Source organism: Pseudochaenichthys georgianus, chromosome 2 (genome assembly GCF_902827115.2).
Source record: "Pseudochaenichthys georgianus chromosome 2, fPseGeo1.2, whole genome shotgun sequence".
Taxonomy (NCBI): Eukaryota; Metazoa; Chordata; class Actinopteri; order Perciformes; family Channichthyidae; genus Pseudochaenichthys; species Pseudochaenichthys georgianus.
Window position 1 is genome coordinate 12,578,869 of NC_047504.1, and position 23,073 is coordinate 12,601,941.

At 45.0% G+C, this 23,073-nt stretch overlaps 1 protein-coding gene across 1 annotated transcript in view; it reads left to right on the plus strand.

Annotated features, from left to right (window-relative positions):
• LOC117456329 (neural cell adhesion molecule 2-like) overlaps positions 1-23,073 on the plus strand; it is a 103,292-nt gene that overhangs the window by 67,929 nt on the left and 12,290 nt on the right. Inside the window, 3 exon segments of the mRNA XM_034096170.2 lie at positions 21,828-21,877; positions 21,879-22,036; positions 22,422-22,462. Coding sequence (XP_033952061.1) covers positions 21,828-21,877; positions 21,879-22,036; positions 22,422-22,462 — 249 coding nt within the window.

The window sequence follows — 23,073 nt, forward strand, 5'->3', positions numbered from 1 at the left end:
TCTTGGCTAGGTCCTTTGTTTTAAAATGGAAGAAGGCTGTAAGGACGTGGGAAAGAGAAAAGGGCAGGGAGATATCACAGGGCTCGTGTGAACTTGATGAAAAACATTATTTTCACCCGATTCGAGCGTGGGCGTTTTCCCTCCCGCCTCAAAGTGGGGTTGCTCTCACAAAGGGTACGCTGCTGTTTAAGCTACACCACTTCCCTCCGATGCTGCCGACTGAACGGAAAAGCATTGATTGAAGTTGAACTCGAGTGTTGCGAGGCATTTGTTTTTACATGTCTCCCCCCCTTGTTCTGTCTCGCAGGATAAAGAAGAGCAGTGGATGACCAAGCTGGTCCCGGGGATGAATGATTTCGCCATGCTGCAGCCGCTGCAGTGGAACACCAGATACGAAGTGGAGATAACGGCACGAAACGTCAAGGGCCTGTCGGAGCCCAGCTTCTATCAGTTCTTCATGCCCCAGAAACCTGACATTACAGGTAACAGCCCCATCACAGAAGAGTGCTGCATTGTGCCTCTTCCATTTATGCAATGGATTTCTATCTGTGTGGTTGTTGAGTGGCGTTTCATCTGAGAGAAAAACGTTGCTTTCCAGTCAAAAGCAGGACATTATTCTGCTGTGAAACGTCCTTTCAGCTGCACTCAAAACCTCTCCTGGACACAGCACAGTCTACATTCATCTACAACACAATTACAAGATGTAAGCACATCACACCGTAGTAGTATGTATACTCATGGGTGGAATCATTGGACTGACCCTGACATTGCTCAAGGAGATATTTGCACCCGTGAAGTGGAAAAAACCTTTCTTCGAATGTCGTTGTGCTTTAAGCTCCAGGTTCAAGGCGGTTTATCAGGCGAAAAGAACCACAATATAGAATAATAATAATAATATATTTAATTTGTTAGCGCTTTTACAGGTGCTCAAAGACGCTTTACAGATACAGTGAAGAGAAAAGAAACAAATAAATATATAGTTAAAGTCAATGAGTTATACAGGATATATCGTACTTTTCGGACTATAAGCCGCGACTTTTCCCCCATTTTGTTTGTACAGCTAACGGCCACTAGGGAACCTCCTAAATCTATGGGTTTTACAGGTACAATTAACCACCGTTAACGCTATGGGCTCTATGACCGGTCTGCGCCCGCCACCTCTAAGCGGCGGGCTCCAGCGGGAAAAGCTGGAGGCCGGAAAAGAGTGAGACAGGTAGCGCGCCAAAGTAAAAGTGGAACCGAGAGACAGAACGAGAGCGAGACAGACGGACAATGTAGCTGCTGCAGCTTATATGCAGGTGCGCTGTATAGTCCGGAAAGTACGGTACTGCTTATTTCTCACTGTTGCGATTATAATATGGAAATCAGGCACAATAGAAGCACCTCACTTTGGGCCCTTATGTTTAAGGCTTTGAGTTATTAAATTATTAAGAAAATAACCCTCAGCTGCAGCTTTGCTACAGCAAAATGTACAGGGATTACATATTGACATATCTACCCACATGTACAGGAACCAACAGCATCCGATTGAGTAGCTTTAAGAACATGTAGTGGCACCAGATTGCTAATTCCATTCTCTTTGCAGACTGTTCCAAGTTAGTGGAGACTCCCCGAAGTCAGTCCTGGCACATTTAATAAAACCACAGCATGCGATCTCGGGCAATAAGTACTTTCAATTCGCCGAGAGATCAGAGAGCAGATATAAGAATAATAGCTTGGATTTATATAGAGCAGGGATTCTCAAGGGTGTTCGCGGACCACCTCAGATGCAGACCGTAAAAGTAAGTGCATATATAAACGTAGTGTTAAAACGCAGATATGTTTTATAGTTAATTATAGACTATCAAAAGTAAATTGAAGCCGATCTGATACTTTCGTGAGAGGTGTCTGTCTGCGTTGTGGATGTGGATGTGGACCGACTCTAAGCATGGACACACACCGACTCTAAGCATGGACACACACCGACTCTAAGCATGGACACACACCGACTCTAAGCATGGACACACCCCGACTCTAAGCACGGACACACACCGACTCTAAGCACGGACACACACCGACTCTAAGCATGGACACACCGGCACATAAGCAACATAAACAATGTATAGGCCTACGATGCATAAAGGCTTGAGCTGCAGTATTGCTACTAAGCAGACAGCGCTGCTTCTCTCTCTCTCTCTCTCTCTCTCTCTCTCTCTCTCTCTCTCTCTCTCCTTTCAAAATCTATTTAAATCTCAAAACAAACAAACACAATTCCCAAAGTTGTCCTGAAATTAACTTGTTAAATAAACGAAGCAAAAACGATAGCCTAGGGTGGATCTAGAAACACATTCACGGGGTGGCAGCAGGTGTTGAGGGGTGGCATCCCCTGGCAGAAGTATATGCTGATTTAATCGCAGTCATGTCAATCAATGTTAACTTGGAAAGCCAACATATTGATATTTTAACTGAATAACATTTGGTGACATTATTGTGGCTCATCAGGAAAGCCTTACGGCCCGTCCACACTACAGCGTCGACAACTCCAATCTGCCCATTCACTTTCAATGGGGTGACGTCACGTTGCCTCGCTTTTTCGCCGAACTGAATTGTGGGTAGCAGAGCGGTCCGTCTCCGCCGGAGTAGCCAGCGCCAGCCAATCAAATCCCGTTTCTGAAAATCTGACAGCTCAAGCCGTAGCCAATCAAACCGCATCTAAGCTGGGAGAGATATCCCGCCATTCATTTCTATATTTCAAAAAAAGTTGGAGGAGAAACTAACTATCGCCGTAGCAACCACCCGGTTTTGTATGACCAGACCCTCTTCACCTACCGGGATACAAACCGGAGGAGCCAGGCATGGAGGGAGGTGGCAGAGACAGTGGGGGAAACTGGTAGGTTTCGCCTGTTTGGGGAGTTTATATATATATATATTTCTCGCATAAAATCCCCGGGGTTTTTGCTTTGTATGTCGGGGGCGGAGATTCATGTGATTGGTTGTTGGTCGTGTTGCTTGAATAAAATCCCCAAGCTCCAGACACGCCCAGCTCCGAGCTTTTTTTGAAGCTGTAGTGTGGACGCTCCGTTACATAGAAATATATAAGATGGCAGACATCATTGAATGCATTTGTCTCTCTCTTAGACCAAGGGTACTCAATCTATGCAGACTGCTGCAACGAGTACATTAATTAACCGTCTCATCGATGTTTGTCTGAATTAATATGATAATATTAACAATCATATTATTCCTATCAGCTGTCAATCACTGTTATGATGCGGCGATTACCGTTCTGTTCAGCAAACGCCTCGCAAACTGATTACGATCCAAAGCTTTAGTGCGTTTTGATTCAGTGCTGAGTGCAGCCAAACGTGTCGGTCTCTTCTCTGTCATTGGAGACCGCAAACACCTCGTTCCTTCCGCGTACAGTAAGTCCGGATGCTTCTCGGGTTGCGCCGTCCCGTTCAAATGAAATCGCCGCCAATCATATTTCCGCGCTCGCGCCAGGGCCGGGGTTACAAGGCTGGTGTCTTGTGGTGCATTCACTTGCACTCGGACATTAGAGATGTTCTCTCATAAATGTCCGATGAGCCCAACGACCACTACCCCACTGCCTGGTATCATTAGAAAGCTAGGAGTCTCCTCTTTCCAACAGTGTATACAACTCAACATGTGTCTTCGGGTCAATGCGACTGATTTCGATAGAGCTAGTCACATAGAGGTGGTGCCCGAAAATCCTTGATAATAAAAAGTGGATTTTATTTAGCTTTTTTCCACGGACCAGCTGCAGTACCGCAGTTTGAGAACCGCTGATATCGAGCCTTTCATGAGTTTTGAGGCCAGATATCATATTTAGACTTTTTTTTATTTTATTTTACATATAATTGTAAGGCAATACATGATTGTCACTAAAAGCCTCGTCTCTACATTACAATAAAATATAAAAAATAATTGACTAATTCATTTTAATAAAAATTCAAGTTAGTATTAAAGGCATAAAAAGACAGAAATGTATAATTCTTTCTTTGATAGAAATGTTTCTTCTGCCGTAAAGCGTCCAAACCGGGCTTGTCTGGATAAGCGCATTTTTAAAACAGTCGTTGTCCACGCCGGCTTCAGTTGGATTATTCGTCAGTTGCTCCGATCAGATCGGTCTCCTCCATTTTGTAGATTATTCACGACTTTTGAATCCACATAAACACATCGGCAACATCCGGCTTCCTTTGAGCGTGTTTTAAACAGTTTAATCCCTTTGTGAATTGTTTCCACTTCGTCCTTTCATTTCTTCATACAGCGGGAATCCAGATGAATTAATCCTGAGTCCAACAACCATCAAAGTCGCTCCAACAGCTCCTTGACTACGCTTTCATCTCCTTCAACAACACACTTCACACTCATCCAGTTTGTGACAGTAGTTGTAGCATTTTGAGACTTTGAAACTTTAATTACCGCTGTTGCGCCCCCCCCCCTTGTGTGTGTGTGTGTGTGTGTGTGTGTGTGTGTGTGTGTGTGTGTGTGTGTGTGTGTGTGTGTGTGTGTGTGTGTGTGTGTGTGTGTGTGTGTGTGTGTGTGTGTGTGTGTGTGTGTGTGTGTGTGTGTGTGTGTGTGTGTGTGTGTGTGTGTGTGTGTGTGTGTGTGTGTGTGTGTGTGTGGAAGAAGGTTGGGAACCCCTGCGATAGGTACTGGGGGGCATGGAGGGACTTGTAGCTAAGGAGGAGGTTTCTGAACGATATGCGGGACTTGACCGGCAACCACCGAGATGGCAGTTTATCCCACATGGCTTTGTAAATGAAAAAGTACCAGTGACGGAGCCTCCGTGCGGCGAGTGCCTTGGTACACAGAGTACAGCGCACGTCCGCATTAAGCATTCACTCACAGCTGTTCAAATAAACCGCTCAAACGGGCTGCGTTCCCTTCAAAGCTACCCTCCGGACCGCGAGTGAAAACACCCGCAGGCTGTTGTTTTTTCTCCCTCAAATATCCTCCTCCTCCTCCTCTTCCTCGTAGTCCGAAGCTTCTCCCGTTGTGCTGCTTTGCAATTCAGCCGCTTCCCATTTGCACGAGTCGACACGCAGACGGTCACGTGAGCGGCACACACACCAGCTTCTCCCTCCGCCGCCCGTACGCCGAGGTTATGATCCCCATGAGGAGCGGTGAGGTGCTTAATGTATGCTTCTCATCTCAACGTCCTGCAGGAGCTTTGAAGTATGCATGCAGCCGTGTTTCACTTCATCTGGAGCACACGCCGCTAAGGACGCACACGTACTGTTGAGATAAACGTGACTCTGCCGCCTGAAGCCCTGCGTGTGTGTGTGTGTGTGTGTGTGTGTGTGTGTGTGTGTGTGTGTGTGTGTGTGTGTGTGTGTGTGTGTGTGTGTGTGTGTGTGTGTGTGTGTGTGTGTGTGTGTGTGTGTGTGTGTGTGTGTGTGTGTGTGTGTGTGTGTGTGTGTGTGTGTGTGTGTGTGTGTGTGTGTGTGTGTGTGTGTGTGTGTGTGTGTGTGTGTGTGTGTGTGTGTGTGTGTGTGTGTGTCCTGGCAGCGCGGGCTAAATGGCCTGAGAGAGGGTGTGGGAGAACGGCGAGCTTACGGCAGGTCGCTTCGATTGGCTGTCCACTCTTGTTAGCGCACAGCGGTGCATCGTGGGAAAGAGCCGGAGAGAGACGGTGGAGATAAGCGATGTCCCCGTAATGTGTTTGTTGGAGGCTGGAAGCGGAGGGAGAGGGAAACAAAGATGTGTAGACTCTTTCGAGCTCACTCAGGAGGACTCTGAAGAGACTGCGACAGCAAACCAGTTGATAATCCCATTAGCACGCTTGAATAATGGCACCACATTCTCATGAAGAAAAGGCGTCGATATCGATATTTTGAAGCCGAAAACGACGTCCATTTATTTGTATAGTCTTGGATGGATTGTGAGCAGAATGCGACGGAACCAAATGGGATATTGAGGAAGACGTTTTTGCACAAAAGAACCATCTCCCACTATTTACAATACACCTCCCACCACCCGCTTTCAAACCTCTAAGCATAAAGCATTCGGAGTGCATTTAGCCTCCCCTTAAATCCCCTTTCCTGCGTCCTTCTCTGCATCCTTCCTTCCTTTAGGCCACAGATTGAAACACTGCGGTTCCTTTTCAATTTGCTTTCTTCAAACCACATCACTTTTTCTTTGCGCTGCCCCTCCTCTCGTTCCAATCGCTTTGTGTCTTTAAAAGCAGATTTGTCTCGTGACCTCCTTCCCCGACCTCTATCTTGCCTCGTGAAGGTGAAGGGCTTCCACGCCGGCATAACGGCCTGACGGGAGCGCACTTTACCCGTAAGCCAGGATGGCAACCTCCCGAATAGATATTAAAACGGATGGCTGTAACACAAAGCTATCATATTGAAGCGCTGCTTGAAGAGGGAGAAGGTCCTCTCTAGATTTGAGCCTTTCAGACCGTTTACATGCACTAAAAGCTAAATACAGGAAGTGGAGAACCGGCCGCTTTAAGAGCAGAGATATCTAAATATCCTCGATACAGTGTGTTTGGCGTTGTTGTGTTTCTCTTGGCTCCCTCCTCTCCTTGCAGTGCTGTAAAACGCTTTGATTTAAGCAGTCGCCGTAGACTTAGTTTGTATGGAGCGTGGCACTAATCTCATCAAAGCGCCGGGATAAATAATCTGAAAGGCGTCGCTCCTCTCCTGCGAGTCCAGCCTTTCCTGGAAGTGACGCCAGCTGTTTAAACGGAATCGAGTACTTTTATATCTGTCCGTTACATTAATCAAGCGGCTCATATATTCCCACTGAGATTTGTTGTTTCTTTACAGCCGTGTAATGAAACGGATGCAAGCCCGTAACTTCTGTTGTTTAATCTGCTAATGCCATTTCAGATAGATGGTCTCTTTACGAGAAAATAAATACTTGTCATGGATTTTCCTGCATAAATTACCAGTGTACCAAAACCCCATAGGTTTGTCTCGTCACCTCAACAGTGATGGTTCTTGGCCACGTGTAGAGCTCGGGCCTCGGAAGCCGTGTCAGACTCGCAGTGCACAACCCACCGGACGTTTCAGTTGCTGTTCAACGTTTATTTCCAGCAAACATAAAACAAAATACGAACACAATATGTAACATAAACTTAAACAGCAGATCCTAATAATCTGAATTTGACTAAGCATAAGGCTGCGTCTGCGTGTCAATGACGGTATTGCTGCTGCCTGCTGCCCCCCGTCACACGCCACACCTCCAACTTAAAGCCTTAGCCCCGCCCCCTTCACCTGAGCCCTGCTGCCCTCCCGTCACACACAGCGCACCTCCAACTTAAAGCCTTAGCCCCGCCCCCTTCACCTGAGCCCTGCTGCCCTCCCGTCACTCACCGCACCTCCAACTTAAAGCCCCGCCCCCTTCACCTGAGCCCTGCTGCCCTCCCGTCACACGCCGCACCTCCAACTTAAAGCCTTAGCCCCGCCCCCTTCACCTGAGCCCTGCTGCCCTCCCGTCACACGCCGCACCTCCAACTTAAAGCCTTAGCCCCGCCCCCTTCACCTGAGCCCTGCTGCCCTCCCGTCACACGCCGCACCTCCAACTTAAAGCCCCGCCCCCTTCACCTGAGCCCTGCTGCCCTCCCGTCACACACCGCACCTCCAACTTAAAGCCTTAGCCCCGCCCCCTTCACCTGAGCCCTGCTGCCCTGCCGTCACACACCGCACCTCCAACTTAAAGCCTTAGCCCCGCCCCCTTCTCCACCTCTCACTGAAACAGAAAAATGCATTAATAAAGGTTCCAAATAAACAAAAACAAATAAACTTAAATGCGGCTCCTACACGCAGTAGATCAAATCACTAATATACACTTATATCGGGACATTTGTGCATTTGGAGGTTCACAAGTCTCAAAGTGAAGCTTGACCTTTCTCAGAACCAGTTTATTCCAGATCCACAAACAGGAAGGCATCTGTATCTGAAAGTACTCTCAGATTAAAGCTGAACATATGCTCTGAAGACGACTTAACTGTCCTTTGCAAAACAACAGCTACATGTGTTTGACTTGTGTGAAATACACACATATATATATTTAAATACTTTGCTGTACAAGATCGGCGCTGATGTTTACACGCTTGTTTATTTATTGAACAAAGGACCGTGTTTCCTGGGGAGCGTACTTAACACATCGTTGTCAACTATGTCCTGTAAATATTTCATTATAAGCAGGCGGCAGACTTCCTGCTGAGTCGCTGCAACAGAACACTTACGCTGTGAAAGGTTTACACGGTCGTTCCAAGGCTATAAACTTAATGCACTGGTGGGTGTTAAGCACCCCGAGCTGCGTGTGTCTGCCAAACAACCCGGTGTTCCTTACTCAGGATACCTGTTGCTGTTTCCATGCCGACTCGTCGATTACCCGAAACTGGTTAGAATCCCTCGTTCATTTTCAGTAATTGCAGTTTTTCATATCAGTCTGGGTAGAACATCCTTCAAGGTATTCTGCATCCTTGATCGAAGGCCCTGGCCGTTGCTCTGAATGAGAGCGCACGTTTGGACTGACAGCTTGATCAACCAATCAGATATTGACTTGTAGCCAATGGGCGTGTTCTTTCAGAGTTCCCCTCGGTTCCAGGGTGTTCTAGAAGGCCCGCTCGTTCACTGGAGAGAGACAGAGGATCTATCAGGGGTGTCAAACTCAAGGCCCGGGGGCCAAATCCGGCCCGCGACTTCCTTTCATGTGGCCCCACAAGAGCGTGCAAAATACAGTTACATGCCACTTTACAGAAGCACGTTGCCCATAAACTACATGTCCCACAATGCATCTCATTTTGACTTTTTTCTCAGAATTTGACTTTTCTTTTTTTAAATGTAACTTCTTTTTGTTTTGACTTGTTCTCCAGAATGTGGCTTTTCTTTTTAAATCATTTTGTGACATTCTCACTGAAGAGACTTGCAATTATTTGCCCTGGACTTCTGCTTTCAGACGTAGTTAATTATGAAGTTATTACCCTATCCGATAATAATCCAAAGCAGAGGCAATAAAGTAATATAATACATTATTTTATATATATTAAATATTTATATATGTATTTTTATATAGTCTTAAAGTTACAACGTTGAAATGACAAGTGCAACAGGTGGAGATGAAGTTGTTGCGGAATTGTTGTGAGTACCTTTTCAAGACGACAGTGGAAAGACGGACATTATAACGGGGGGGCGTGAAGGTCCAGATTTGCGTACGTACTCAAAACAAACCGATGCTTTTCTTGATAATTAATTGAAAAGGGAAAAATAAGAGCTTTTTTCTTTTAGTGGAAACATAACTCTTATACTATAGACCAGTATCTCACCTGCCTTATCAGTTTGAATTCTAATTTCCCCGAACTTCGATATCATTTAATAACTGATCAAAAACAACGATCGACTGATCATTCAAAATATAACTCTTATTCTCAGTGACCAAACTAAATGAACATAAATACTGGATTCCACTCCAAGAACATCTCAAGGATAACATCTCAATATCGTGTTTTGTGGACAACACAAGTGGAGTGTCCTTGGTGCACGAAGCATGTACAAAGGAACCCAGATTCTTCCCTTCTGCAGGTTAAACATCACAATTCAGTGTGTGTGTGTGTGTGTGTGTGTGTGTGTGTGTGTGTGTGTGTGTGTGTGTGTGTGTGTGTGTGTGTGTGTGTGTGTGTGTGTGTGTGTGTGTGTGTGTGTGTGTGTGTGTGTGTGTTGTGTGTGTGTGTGTGTGTGTGTGTGTGTGTGTGTGTGTGTGTGTGTGTGTGTGTGTGTGTGTGTGTGTGTGTGTGTGTGTGTGTGTGTGTGTGTGGCAGCACCGTGTGTGAATTGAGACTATGACCCGCATTTGAGTGACAGTCGCGCAGAGCGTCCGGATCGGTTCGCTGACAGCCGGCACCGCCCTTCATGATGATGTGGTCTAAACGGCATCGTGTAAGATGCGCACAGTGTACCCCCCCCGTCCCCCCGCCCCGTCCCCCCGCCCCGTCCCCCCCACTCCACCACCGGTGACGAGGCACAGAAAGCCTTTGATCTGTTCCACCATCTCTCAAGTTCAAATTAGGGTCGCTCTTTTAAGTACGTGACTTTAAAGTTGGATTGCATCTCCCACAGATCAAGGTCGCGACGCTTTTACCGCTCCTCCAGTAACCCCGGTCTGCGGCAATTACCTACGAGAGGACGAAATGTCTTTCTTTGTATATTCCTCTAAGTTAAGAGTCCTTTCCTTTTGGTTTCCCGTTCCCTCTGGAGTGCACTTCACATCAAGGCCTCCTTCTTGTAAACCAGGGGTGGGGAACCTCCGGCCCCCATTTGGTTTGGCCCTCGAGGTAATTTATAAACACACGCAAAAAAGAAAAAAATTAAAGAAATCTAGACCGCAAAATAATTAAACAAGCGAGTGCCTGTTTTTCCTGGCAACGGTCATGGTCCTTGAACACAACACAAGCCGAGCCTAACGTATCATCACCTGGTATATGTCTCGTCTGACAGGGGTGCAGTGCTGACGGAGAGCACCAGAACGCCAATCCGGGACTTGCAGTACCCATAAATCCGTAGGCTACACATGCTGCAGTTTTTGCGTGTCTGTGTCTTTAGCTGAGAGCCCAGTGGCGATCTGCTCATCTGTCATTCTGATCATACAGTCAATAACGTTGTTGTTATTAGCATCTGGTTAGCTAGCTATGCTAACGAATATAAGAAGCTTTTTCTCCAACCAGTGAGGTAAAGGCACATCTTTATATGATCATTATAGTTAGAAAAAAACAAGAGAATAAAGTAAACGGGTATAAAATACTATATGACAGTAAAAAAAAGTTGTTATTAATAAACAAGAATACAGTTTGAAAGGAGAATGATTTGTAAAATATCCATAAAGAAAAGTAAATCTGCTTACAGGTCTGTTTCATCTGGTGCTGAGAGATGTGTCCATAGATCTCTTCATGTTGCTCTCAAAGTTCACCAGATCGATGCTTTTAACTTCAATATTTAAAAAGAAATGCCCCCCGGACCCCCCTAGAGGAGGTTAGGTCCCCCCCCACTTAAATCATGTTCACATGGATAGGAAACTAAATACATGTGCACACATCTTGTGTCCATATTACATTACATTGCATTTAGCTGACGCTTTTATCCAGAGCGACTTACAATAAGTGCGTTCGACCAGGAAGATACGACCTTGAAGAAAACAGAATCATAAAGTACATCAGGTTTCATAGAGCCAATCATTCAAGTGCTACTCAGCTGGCTTTAGAGGAGCCAGTCCTTTATTAGTATATAAGTGCTATCTTTCTGCTTTGGTGGTCATGCCACACCGTGCACGTGCATGCGCGAGTCATGGTGAGATATCTGGATTCAGAGGTTGCTTTTTCTTTGCACAGCATGAAAGAAAGGCCGAATGAATGTGCTGTGATTTTTAAGCAGAGGTCAATAATTTGTACGGCCCTCGGAGGATGTTGAAAAAATTGAAATGGCCCTTGAGAGGAAAACGGTTCCCCCCCCCTGTTGTAAACGGACACAAGGACGGACGCCTGCGTCTCCTTCAAAGCAGGGTTTAATGATTGTGTTTCCACCCTCCCTCTGAGGACCGCCTCGAGCAAACTTTCCCACAGTCAGCACTGAAGAGACATCCTGCCTCACATCCACCAATGATTACGTCCGTCCCCCACAGATTAGCCAATCAATGCGCCCGCCGGGTCGTCGTTAATCGAGTGTCTTCCTCTCCAATGGAGGGACAGGCAATCAGAGCCCGGGCTTAATGACTTTGTATTGTCACAGGGAGATGTGTATGAATGGCTTCAGGTGCCACACACACACACACACACACACACACACACACACACACACACACACACACACACACACACACACACACACACACACACACACACACACACACACAGATCCTGCTAATGGGACTATATATCAACAAGTAATCAGAAGAAGTCGGTAAAAGGGTTAATAGAGCGGGGGAATGGGAATGGGCGGCCACTGAGTTGGACAGAAGTCGCTTCCTCGAGGCGTAGAGAGGAAACTTTGATGAGAGAGAGAATATATAGCTTTAAATATCCGTGTGTGAACGACGTTAGGTGCAACTTTATTAGCACCATGTATCCTCACGTTAACACGGATGTATCGAGGGCGACCCTTCCTTCCCGCCGGGTGGCACACGGTGAGAGGTGGGCAATTTGTCTTTGGATGAATCTTTAATTAACGCCTACGAGGCCAGGCGGCAAACCCAACGTCTCTACTGACGATGTAATACACCGGGACACACTCCATCATGCAGAGAAGTGGATTCAACTTATTAGGATGCTGCAATAAAACCTCGTAGAAAATACAATACCCGTATGTTATAGTCCTTTTAAGATATATCGGTAATCTAACAGTCTCTGTCCTCAGACCCTCTGTCCTTAGACCCTCTGTCCTTAGACCCTCTGTCCTTAGACCCTCTGTCCTTAGACCCTCTGTCCTTAGACCCTCTGTCCTTAGACCCTCTGTCCTTAGACCCTCTGTCCTTAGACCCTCTGTCCGTCCTGGACCCTCTGTCCTCAGACCCTCTGTCCTCAGACCCTCTGTCCTTAGACCCTCTGTCCTTAGACCCTCTGTCCTTAGACCCTCTGTCCTTAGACCCTCTGTCCTCAGACCCTCTGTCCTTAGACCCTCTGTCCTCAGACCCTCTGTCCTTAGACCCTCTGTCTCAGACCCTCTGTCCTAGACCCTCTGTCCTTAGACCCCTCTGTCCTCAGACCTCTGTCCTAGACCCTCACATCGTACAAGGAAACACTTCCAGAGAAAACCCACAGTTTAAGGGAACATGGAGAAACCTCAGGGAGAGCACAGAGGAGGGATCCTCTCCAGGACGGACAGACTGCAATAGATGCCGTGTGGAAATTGTCCACGAGTTGCAGATTTAAATTGAGAATGAAAGCAGCTTTGGATTAAATAAATAGCGTGTCCCTCTCTTGAGAACGGCTGTTTGAGTAGGAAGTCGTTTTGCAGCTTTCCAATGTGCACACACATGTTTAATACGCTTGTGTCAGCATGGTTACTGTGTGTACTGTGTGTACTGTGTGTACATGTACCCGTTCGTTAAACCATCGTTAGAGAGAAGCGGTCCACAGTCGTGGCTCGTAGGAACAAGTATACTTACAGAGACTTTGCTCACACGAAGACACGCGGAGTAAATGGAGTATGTAACCCAGAGAGAAGGACGGTGGTGTTTCCACCCGGGGCAGCTTCGCCCGTAGCCCCTCGCCGCTCATCCCCGTGGGGTATTAACCATCAGCGCGAGTGCAGGTGACGACAGCGCAGCAACGACCTCATTACTTCTCTTTACTCGTACGCGATAAATCAACGGGAGCACCTGCGGACAAAGGTGACGATGAATACGAGCAAACATTTATTACCTTTTACAGAAACATATCGTGATTACAACCTTCCTCGTATCTTACTGTGGTTTCTGCTGGAAGGCACCTCGGCTGCTGGCTCCTAAGGCCGGGTACACCGAGACGATTATCGGCGTCGGTGGGCGTCAGGTGTATATCAGTATGTAGTGTCTCTACTTTAAAGAGTCCTCTCCTGCTGATGTTCAGGTGTATATCAGTATGTAGTGTCTCTACTTTAAAGAGTCCTCTCCTGCTGATGTTCAGGTGTATATCAGTATGTAGTGTCTCTACTTTAAAGAGTCCTCTCCTGCTGATGTTCAGGTGTATATCAGTATGTAGTGTCTCTACTTTAAAGAGTCCTCTCCTGCTGATGTTCAAGGTGTATATCAGTATGTAGTGTCTCTACTTTAAAGAGTCCTCTCCTGCTGATGTTCAGGTGTATATCAGTATGTAGTGTCTCTACTTTAAAGAGTCCTCTCCTGCTGATGTTCAGGTGTATATCAGTATGTAGTGTCTCTACTTTAAAGAGTCCTCTCCTGCTGATGTTCAGGTGTATATCAGTATGTAGTGTCTCTACTTTAAAGAGTCCTCTCCTGCTGATGTTCAGGTGTATATCAGTATGTAGTGTCTCTACTTTAAAGAGTCCTCTCCTGCTGATGTTCAGGTGTATATCAGTATGTAGTGTCTCTACTTTAAAGAGTCCTCTCCTGCTGATGTTCAGGTGTATATCAGTATGTAGTGTCTCTACTTTAAAGAGTCCTCTCCTGCTGATGTTCAGGTGTATATCAGTATGTAGTGTCTCTACTTTAAAGAGTCCTCTCCTGCTGATGTTCAGGTGTATATCGGTATGTAGTGTCTCTACTTTAAAGAGTCCTCTCCTGCTGATGTTCAGGTGTATATCAGTATGTAGTGTCTCTACTTTAAAGAGTCCTCTCCCGCTGGTGTTCAGGTGTATATCAGTATGTAGTGTCTCTACTTTAAAGAGTCCTCTCCTGCTGACGTCCAGGTGTATATCAGTATGTAGTGTCTCTACTTTAAAGAGTCCTCTCCTGCTGATGTTCAGGTGTATATCAGTATGTAGTGTCTCTACTTTAAAGAGTCCTCTCCTGCTGATGTTCAGGTGTATATCAGTATGTAGTGTCTCTACTTTAAAGAGTCCTCTCCTGCTGATGTTCAGGTGTATATCAGTATGTAGTGTCTCTACTTTAAAGAGTCCTCTCCTGCTGATGTTCAGGTGTATATCAGTATGTAGTGTCTCCACTTTAAAGAGTCCTCTCCTGCTGATGTTCAGGTGTATATCAGTATGTAGTGTCTCCACTTTAAAGAGTCCTCTGCTGCTGATGTTCAGGTGTATATCAGTATGTAGTGTCTCTACTTTAAAGAGTCCTCTCCTGCTGATGTTCAGGTGTATATCAGTATGTAGTGTCTCCACTTTAAAGAGTCCTCTCCTGCTGATGTTCAGGTGTATATCAGTATGTAGTGTCTCTACTTTAAAGAGTCCTCTCCTGCTGATGTTCAGGTGTATATCAGTATGTAGTGTCTCTACTTTAAAGAGTCCTCTCCTGCTGATGTTCAGGTGTATATCAGTATGTAGTGTCTCTACTTTAAAGAGTCCTCTCCTGCTGATGTTCAGGTGTATATCAGTATGTAGTGTCTCTACTTTAAAGAGTCCTCTCCTGCTGGTGTTCAGGTGTATATCAGTATGTAGTGTCTCTACTTTAAAGAGTCCTCTCCTGCTGATGTTCAGGTGTATATCGGTATGTAGTGTCTCTACTTTAAAGAGTCCTCTCCTGCTGATGTTCAGGTGTATATCAGTATGTAGTGTCTCTACTTTAAAGAGTCCTCTCCCGCTGGTGTTCAGGTGTATATCAGTATGTAGTGTCTCTACTTTAAAGAGTCCTCTCCTGCTGACGTCCAGGTGTATATCAGTATGTAGTGTCTCTACTTTAAAGAGTCCTCTCCTGCTGATGTCCAGGTGTATATCAGTGTGTAGTGTCTCTACTTTAAAGAGTCCTCTCCTGCTGATGTCCAGGTGTATATCAGTATGTAGTGTCTCTACTTTAAAGAGTCCTCTCCTGCTGATGTTCAGGTGTATATCAGTATGTAGTGTCTCTACTTTAAAGAGTCCTCTCCTGCTGATGTTCAGGTGTCCATTGACTTGCACCTAAACCTACGGGAGAGGGCATAACAGTGCTTATGTAAACATCACGGCTCGATGAAAGCGTCTGAAATGTAAACTGACAACAATAGTTGTTTTGCCGATATCGATATAATTGAAGTGTCGCTCTGTTGTTCTTGGAGTTATTTCTAAACTTCGGGAGCCATCAAGAAGCCTAACAAGCGTGTAGCGTATCAATCCAACCCCAAACTGTCAGGCTGCCGCTAAGCACTCTGGGTAATACTCCTTATCGGATGATGTTTATGGATTTCTCTCTTTCAGCCTGACGTGTTTTCGCCCTCTTCCCAGAAAAACAGACGGCACTTTGATTTCTTCTTTACCCGGGCATTACTAAACACTTTGGACTTCCTCCAACGGTTTCTCAATTTATTAGGAGACATTTTCTATTTTTAAATCAAAACGGGAACGGCTGCATGTCTGTGCTTTTGGATTCTGATTATTAAGACAATGGCTTTATGGGAGGAAAAATGTAAACGCGCAATGAAAGCTTGGAGGGTATTGTGGCACGAAGATCGGATTCTCTTTGTCTCTCCGGAAGGTGTTGTTTACGCCTCGAGCCGGCAGACGCACTTTCAGAAGGTGAGAAACAACGAGGAGCCCGTGGTGGGGAGAACATATTGATCCAGGCAAATCCCCAGATCCGGGAAAAGTGTTCAGAATCAGAATCAGAAAAGCTTCATCAGTCCCACAGAGAGAAAAGAGCCAAAGACAGCTTAGTGTTCACTAGGAAGCATGCGTACAAACATATTAGTGATTACAACAGATTAAATACAAGGACACACTTTACTAAATACACATCCTGAGGATTTAGCAGCCACGTATATATCGCACATATTCAGAGATGGGAAAAGTACACACATCCTTTACTCAAGTAGAAGTACAGATACTCGTGTTTAAAAATACTCTGGTGAAAGTAGAAGTACTGACTCTTTACTCAAGTAAACTTTGAAGTGTACTTCAGTAGAAAGTACCCATAGCTAGCAGCTGCTTTAAAGAGTACCTGACCTCCCTTTATATCAATAGAACAATAATGTCATTGTTAGCTAATGAATGTTTCCATGGTGACCAACGGCAACATGACAACGTTTCCATTGGTCCCTCTTCTTTAGAGAAGACCAGGAAGTGATGGATACACGAATCGTGTTCCAACCAATAGGCACGCAGTGACTCTAAAGAATAATGACCACGCACCAACACACATTCAGACTAAAGGAACCAGCTGTTTGGAGAATGAGAGAAGTAGAAAGTACAGGTATTTGAGTTCAACATGTGAGAAGTAGAAAGTACAGGTATTTGAGTTCAACATGTAAGAAGTAGAAAGTACAGGTATTTGAGTTCAACATGTAAGAAGTAGAAAGTACAGGTATTTGAGTTCAACATGTAAGAAGTAGAAAGTACAGGTATTTGAGTTCAACATGTAGAGAAGTAGAAAGTACAGGTATTTGAGTTCAACATGTAAGAAGTAGAAAGTACAGGTATTTGAGTTCAACATGTAAGAAGTAGAAAGTACAGGTATTTGAGTTCAACATGTAAGAAGTAGAAAGTACAGGTATTTGAGTTCAACATGTGAGAAGTAGAAAGTACAGGTATTTGAGTTCAACATGTAAGAAGTAGAAAGTACAGGTATTTGAGTTCAACATGTAAGAAGTAGAAAGTACAGGTATTTGAGTTCAACATGTAAGAAGTAGAAAGTACAGGTATTTGAGTTCAACATGTAAGAAGTAGAAAGTACAGGTATTTGGGTTCAACATGTGAGAAGTAGAAAGTACAGGTATTTGAGTTCAACATGAGAGAAGTAGAAAGTACAGGTATTTGGGTTCAACATGTAAGAAGTAGAAAGTACAGGTATTTGAGTTCAACATGTAGAGAAGTAGAAAGTACAGGTATTTGAGTTCAACATGTAAGAAGTAGAAAGTACAGGTATTTGGGTTCAACATGTAAGAAGTAGAAAGTACAGGTATTTGAGTTCAACATGAGAGAAGTAGAAAGTACAGGTATTTGAGTTCAACATGTAGAGAAGTAGAAAGTACAGGTATTTGAGTTCAACATGTAAGAAGTAGAAAGTACAGGTATTTGAGTTCAACATGTAAGAAGTAGAAAGTACAGGTATTTGAGTTCAACATGAGAGAAGTAGAAAGTACAGGTATTTGTGTTCAACATGAGAGAAGTAGAAAGTACAGGTATTTGAGTTCAACATGTAAGAAGTAGAAAGTACAGGTATTTGAGTTCAACATGTAGAGAAGTAGAAAGTACAGGTATTTGAGTTCAACATGTAAGAAGTAGAAAGTACAGGTATTTGAGTTCAACATGTAAGAAGTAGAAAGTACAGGTATTTGAGTTCAACATGTAAGAAGTAGAAAGTACAGGTATTTGAGTTCAACATGTAAGAAGTAGAAAGTACAGGTATTTGAGTTCAACATGTAAGAAGTAGAAAGTACAGGTATTTGAGTTCAACATGTAGAGAAGTAGAAAGTACAGGTATTTGAGTTCAACATGTAAGAAGTAGAAAGTACAGGTATTTGAGTTCAACATGTGAGAAGTAGAAAGTACAGGTATTTGAGTTCAACATGTAAGAAGTAGAAAGTACAGGTATTTGAGTTCAACATGTGAGAAGTAGAAAGTACAGGTATTTGAGTTCAACATGAGAGAAGTAGAAAGTACAGGTATTTGGGTTCAACATGTGAGAAGTAGAAAGTACAGGTATTTGGGTTCAACATGTAAGAAGTAGAAAGTACAGGTATTTGAGTTCAACATGTAAGAAGTAGAAAGTACAGGTATTTGAGTTCAACATGTAAGAAGTAGAAAGTACAGGTATTTGAGTTCAACATGTAAGAAGTAGAAAGTACAGGTATTTGAGTTCAACATGTAAGAAGTAGAAAGTACAGGTATTTGAGTTCAACATGTAAGAAGTAGAAAGTACAGGTATTTGTGTTCAACATGAGAGAAGTAGAAAGTACAGGTATTTGTGTTCAACATGAGAGAAGTAGAAAGTACAGGTATTTGTGTTCAACATGAGAGAAGTAGAAAGTACAGGTATTTGAGTTCAACATGTAAGAAGTAGAAAGTACAGGTATTTGAGTTCAACATGAGAGAAGTAGAAAGTACAGGTATTTGAGTTCAACATGTAGAGAAGTAGAAAGTACAGGTATTTGAGTTCAACATGTGAGAAGTAGAAAGTACAGGTATTTGAGTTCAACATGTAGAGAAGTAGAAAGTACAGGTATTTGAGTTCAACATGTAGAGAAGTAGAAAGTACAGGTATTTGGTTCAACATGTAGAGAAGTAGAAAGTACAGGTATTTGAGTTCAACATGTAGAGAAGTAGAAAGTACAGGTATTTGAGTTCAACATGTAGAGAAGTAGAAAGTACAGGTATTTGTGTTCAACATGTAGAGAAGTAGAAAGTACAGGTATTTGAGTTCAACATGTAGAAGTAGAAAGTACAGGTATTTGAGTTCAACATGTAAGAAGTAGAAAGTACAGGTATTTGAGTTCAACATGTAGAGAAGTAGAAAGTACAGGTATTTGAGTTCAACATGTAAGAAGTAGAAAGTACAGGTATTTGAGTTCAACATGTAGAGAAGTAGAAAGTACAGGTATTTGAGTTCAACATGTAAGAAGTAGAAAGTACAGGTATTTGAGTTCAACATGTAAGAAGTAGAAAGTACAGGTATTTGAGTTCAACATGTAAGTAGTAGAAAGTACAGGTATTTGAGTTCAACATGTAAGAAGTAGAAAGTACAGGTATTTGAGTTCAACATGTAAGAAGTAGAAAGTACAGGTATTTGAGTTCAAAATGTAGAAAGTCGGAGTAAAGTACTGATACCAGAGACATGTACTTAACTACAGTAACGAAGTATTTGTACTCCACTACTTCCCACCTCATAGTGCACACAGTTGGTGGTGGTTTTTAATTAGCGTTCCTCTTGCCACGAGGTTATCCTCCGTCTCTCTGACTCGCTGCCAGCCTGCTCCTCAGCGCTAAGTCGAGAACAAAGTCAGCGACATGAGAGTCGTTCGGGTTGAGACACGCTGTGACAGCTTCCAGTGTTCGGCGCGAGGCGGTGGGAATGTGTTGTTCTTTGGCTCAGTACTCCGGCACACTGGATTTGAAACGAAACTGTGACGGTGAGCTTTAATTTGAGGATGTTTCAGACTTCATTGTTACATTCCAAATCCAATTTTCTGGATCAGGAACGAAAACAGCCCAAAAAAAGGAAAGCGTGTTTGGATAATAATATTTTGCCGCCGTCCAAATACTAATGGATTATAGTCGGGTGTAGATTATGATCTTAAAGGGGCACGACAGTGATTCTACACATGCGGATCAGCCTGTAAAACACTTATATAATGCTGATTCAACACAAAGTCATAATGAAAACAGAAACACGTGGACACGGTGTCGGACCCCGCGTTAAGGGGTCGAATGCATCTAGATTACGCATAATTAGCCATACCTTTAAATAGTATGCGGGGAACACTGCCACACTTCAGGGTCTTTTCTTTTGGAGACGCCAGACTTCATCACCCGGCAGACTCTGGCTGCTTCACATTAACGTCGGACCCTCCTTTTTGACTTGCAGGCCACATGTGAGAGTCCATGTTCCCTTGGTTTAACCCCAGGATCCCTTAAGGGCACATCATCTATTCAACCGTGCCACTCTCTTTGCTGCACGGCCGAAAGAAAGCCCTGCCGCCTGTTCCCATCCGAGCCGCTTTAAAGCGCTGACCAGGTCTTTCAGAAAGTACTTGCTTTGCCTTCGCTAACCCGAACCCACGTGAGTTGCAACATAACTTTAAAATGCACTGGAATTTGCACCTGGAAGTACAGAGGTGAACACTTGATGGACGAGGCAGACGAAGCACCTGAAGGCGAATGTACAGAAGGAAAAAAGTAGTTCCCAGTCAGTTATGTCTTAAACGGATAGGAAGCAGCAATAATACAAATGCATCACCACGTAGAGCCGCCTCTCTGTTGGAGAGCACTGCAGGTCTATTTATTTATGTCTTTGAAACTTCCATTGAAGTCTTATTATAAAAGTCTTTAAGGTCGGGAGGGATTAGTTTTGCGGGAGATGTGGAGGATCGGCTCTAATGGCTGAGTCCGGGCGTTGAGGATTAAGACGTATCGACGTGTTGGAAACCCTCCAACCGGCGGCGGAGGAATTCACGGACCTTCGGGTGGTTAGAAAAGAATTGTGTTGCGGTGAGAAAGCTCTTGTTGACTCGTCTGTACCTCGGGTTGTTGCTACAACCTCCGTGTGTGTCTACAGGGAACATCTGGCGTCGATGAAAAGAGAGAGACTGTTCTGGAATGTGTAGCTGAGGTACTCACCCTCTACACGGTTCATGATGTTCTCCTCCACCGTCTCCTCTCCCACGGCACAGGTCTGCGGCCTTGGGTATCCCTCTTAAGGCGGGGCAGCTTGGGCGCGTCGTTGTTGTAGCAGCTTATGGCCGAGCGCAAGCCGTCATGAGATAGTTTATTGTTCAGGGACATCGAGAAGCCCTTCTGTTTAGGGAGTAGGATCCCTGGAAACGTTCTTTCCTGTGGACGACAGCTCGAGTTCGATTCAGGGTCCATCATGTTTAGTCTCGCTGATAAAGAACGTTGATTATTAAACTCCGAACTAGTTCAAACCTGGAGCTCCAGCTCTCCTCGATCTCTCTGAGTCCTGACTCCATCAGAGCTCCAGCTCTCCTCGTGTCTCTGAGTCCTGACTCCATCAGAGCTCCAGCTCTCCTCGTGTCTCTGAGTCCTGACTCCATCAGAGCTCCAGCTCTCCTCGTGTCTCTGAGTCCTGACTCCATCAGAGCTCCAGCTCTCCTCGTCTCTCTGAGTCCTGACTCCATCAGAGCTCCAGCTCTCCTCGTGTCTCTGAGTCCTGAGCTCCTCTAACAATGCAACATATATAATAAAATACAAATAAAAGTCTACATACATGTAAATATAAGATGACATGTACAAGAACAGAATATGAAATTAAATAATGTTCATGAAGACAAAAGTAGATACGGTTTATTGCTGTGATTTAGATAAGTAGATGCAAGAGATGACAAACTGAGAATATGAACTGACTCGACCTCTGTGTGTGTGTGTGTGTGTGTGTGTGTGTGTGTGTGTGTGTGTGTGTGTGTGTGTGTGTGTGTGTGTGTGTGTGTGTGTGTGTGTGTGTGTGTGTGTGTGTGTGTGTGTGTGTGTGTGGTGTGTGTGTGTGTGTGTGTGTGTGTGTGTGTGTGTGTGTGTGTGTGTGTGTGTGTGTGTGTGTGTGTGTGTGTGGTGTGTGTGTGTGTGCCTCAGCAGAATCCCTGTTCAGCGGCCTGGGGCTGGGCTCCGTGGTGGGCCTGGGCTCTGGGGGCGCTGCTGGTCCTCCTGGCGCTGGTGGACGTGGGCTGCTTCTTCCTGCGTCACTGCGGCCTCCTGATGTGCATCACCCGCTCCGTCTGCGGCAAGAAGACCTCCACCAGCGGCAAGGGCAAGGAGATCGAGGAGGGGAAGGCCGCCTACCTGTGAGTGTCCTCTTCCTTTCTCCCCAGTAGATAAGGTGCTCTCTAGTGTGCTCGCCAGTCGCCAGGTCATTCATGCTGCTGCGGGTGTCTCGATGCCTTCCTCACTGTAACACTATGTCTGTGTAGTTCTGTGTGACCTGCACCCCGAGTGACTGATAGAAAGCTAGACTTAGCGCAGATGGAACTAAAACCTTTGCAATCCTCAGAGAAGGAGAACAAGCTGGATTGTAACGTCTTTAAAACGACTCACAAGTTGGTCGTTGTCCGTCCTTTGTGCTCTCAGATTGAGCCGCACCCTCGAGGACTCTTTCTCATGTGCCGCTCAGAATCTTAAGCATGCTCACTGTGAACGAGAAAGGAGACTTATTTCTATCGTTCACTGTAGGTACACCTTCAACAGCCGCCCCCACCACCTTTTCGACCACAGTATGTCTCTGATTACGTCTTCCTCACTCCCATCAGTGCTGTCATCCCGCCTCGCAGTGCACGTGCATGCAGTGTGTGTGTCCGTGCATGCTGACGTGCATGTGTGACTTCTCCACGCTGTGGGCTCCCATGCTTGGTGTTTGTGTAGACATGATGCATGCACGCGCCGCTGCATGCAGACGCTCTCAGGCCTCTCATCGGGCGGCGTGCCAGAGTCACTCCTCGCACCCGCCGCGTGATGCGTTGGCCTCCGCAGCGCCATGTGTGTGTTTGAGTGGTCAGTGTGCCAGCCCAGAGTCTTCTGCTGAGTCACTAACTCACAGCACAGAGAGCAGACACACACACACACACACACACACACACACACACACACACACGCATCTCCAGCATCCGTACAGCTCAGCGCTGCCTGAGGAAGAGAGGCGAAGATACTAAAGCACTATACTTATTTTACAACCTGCGTCTTATCAGGTTCATTTCGTTATGGACTTTTTTACACGCTTTTTTAGTTCTTCCAGGAGGAGAAGTATTGCAGTGACTTTGTGTTAAACTAATTAAGTGTAAGGGACTAGCACGAGGTCAATGTTGACACAAACGGTCCTAATACATTC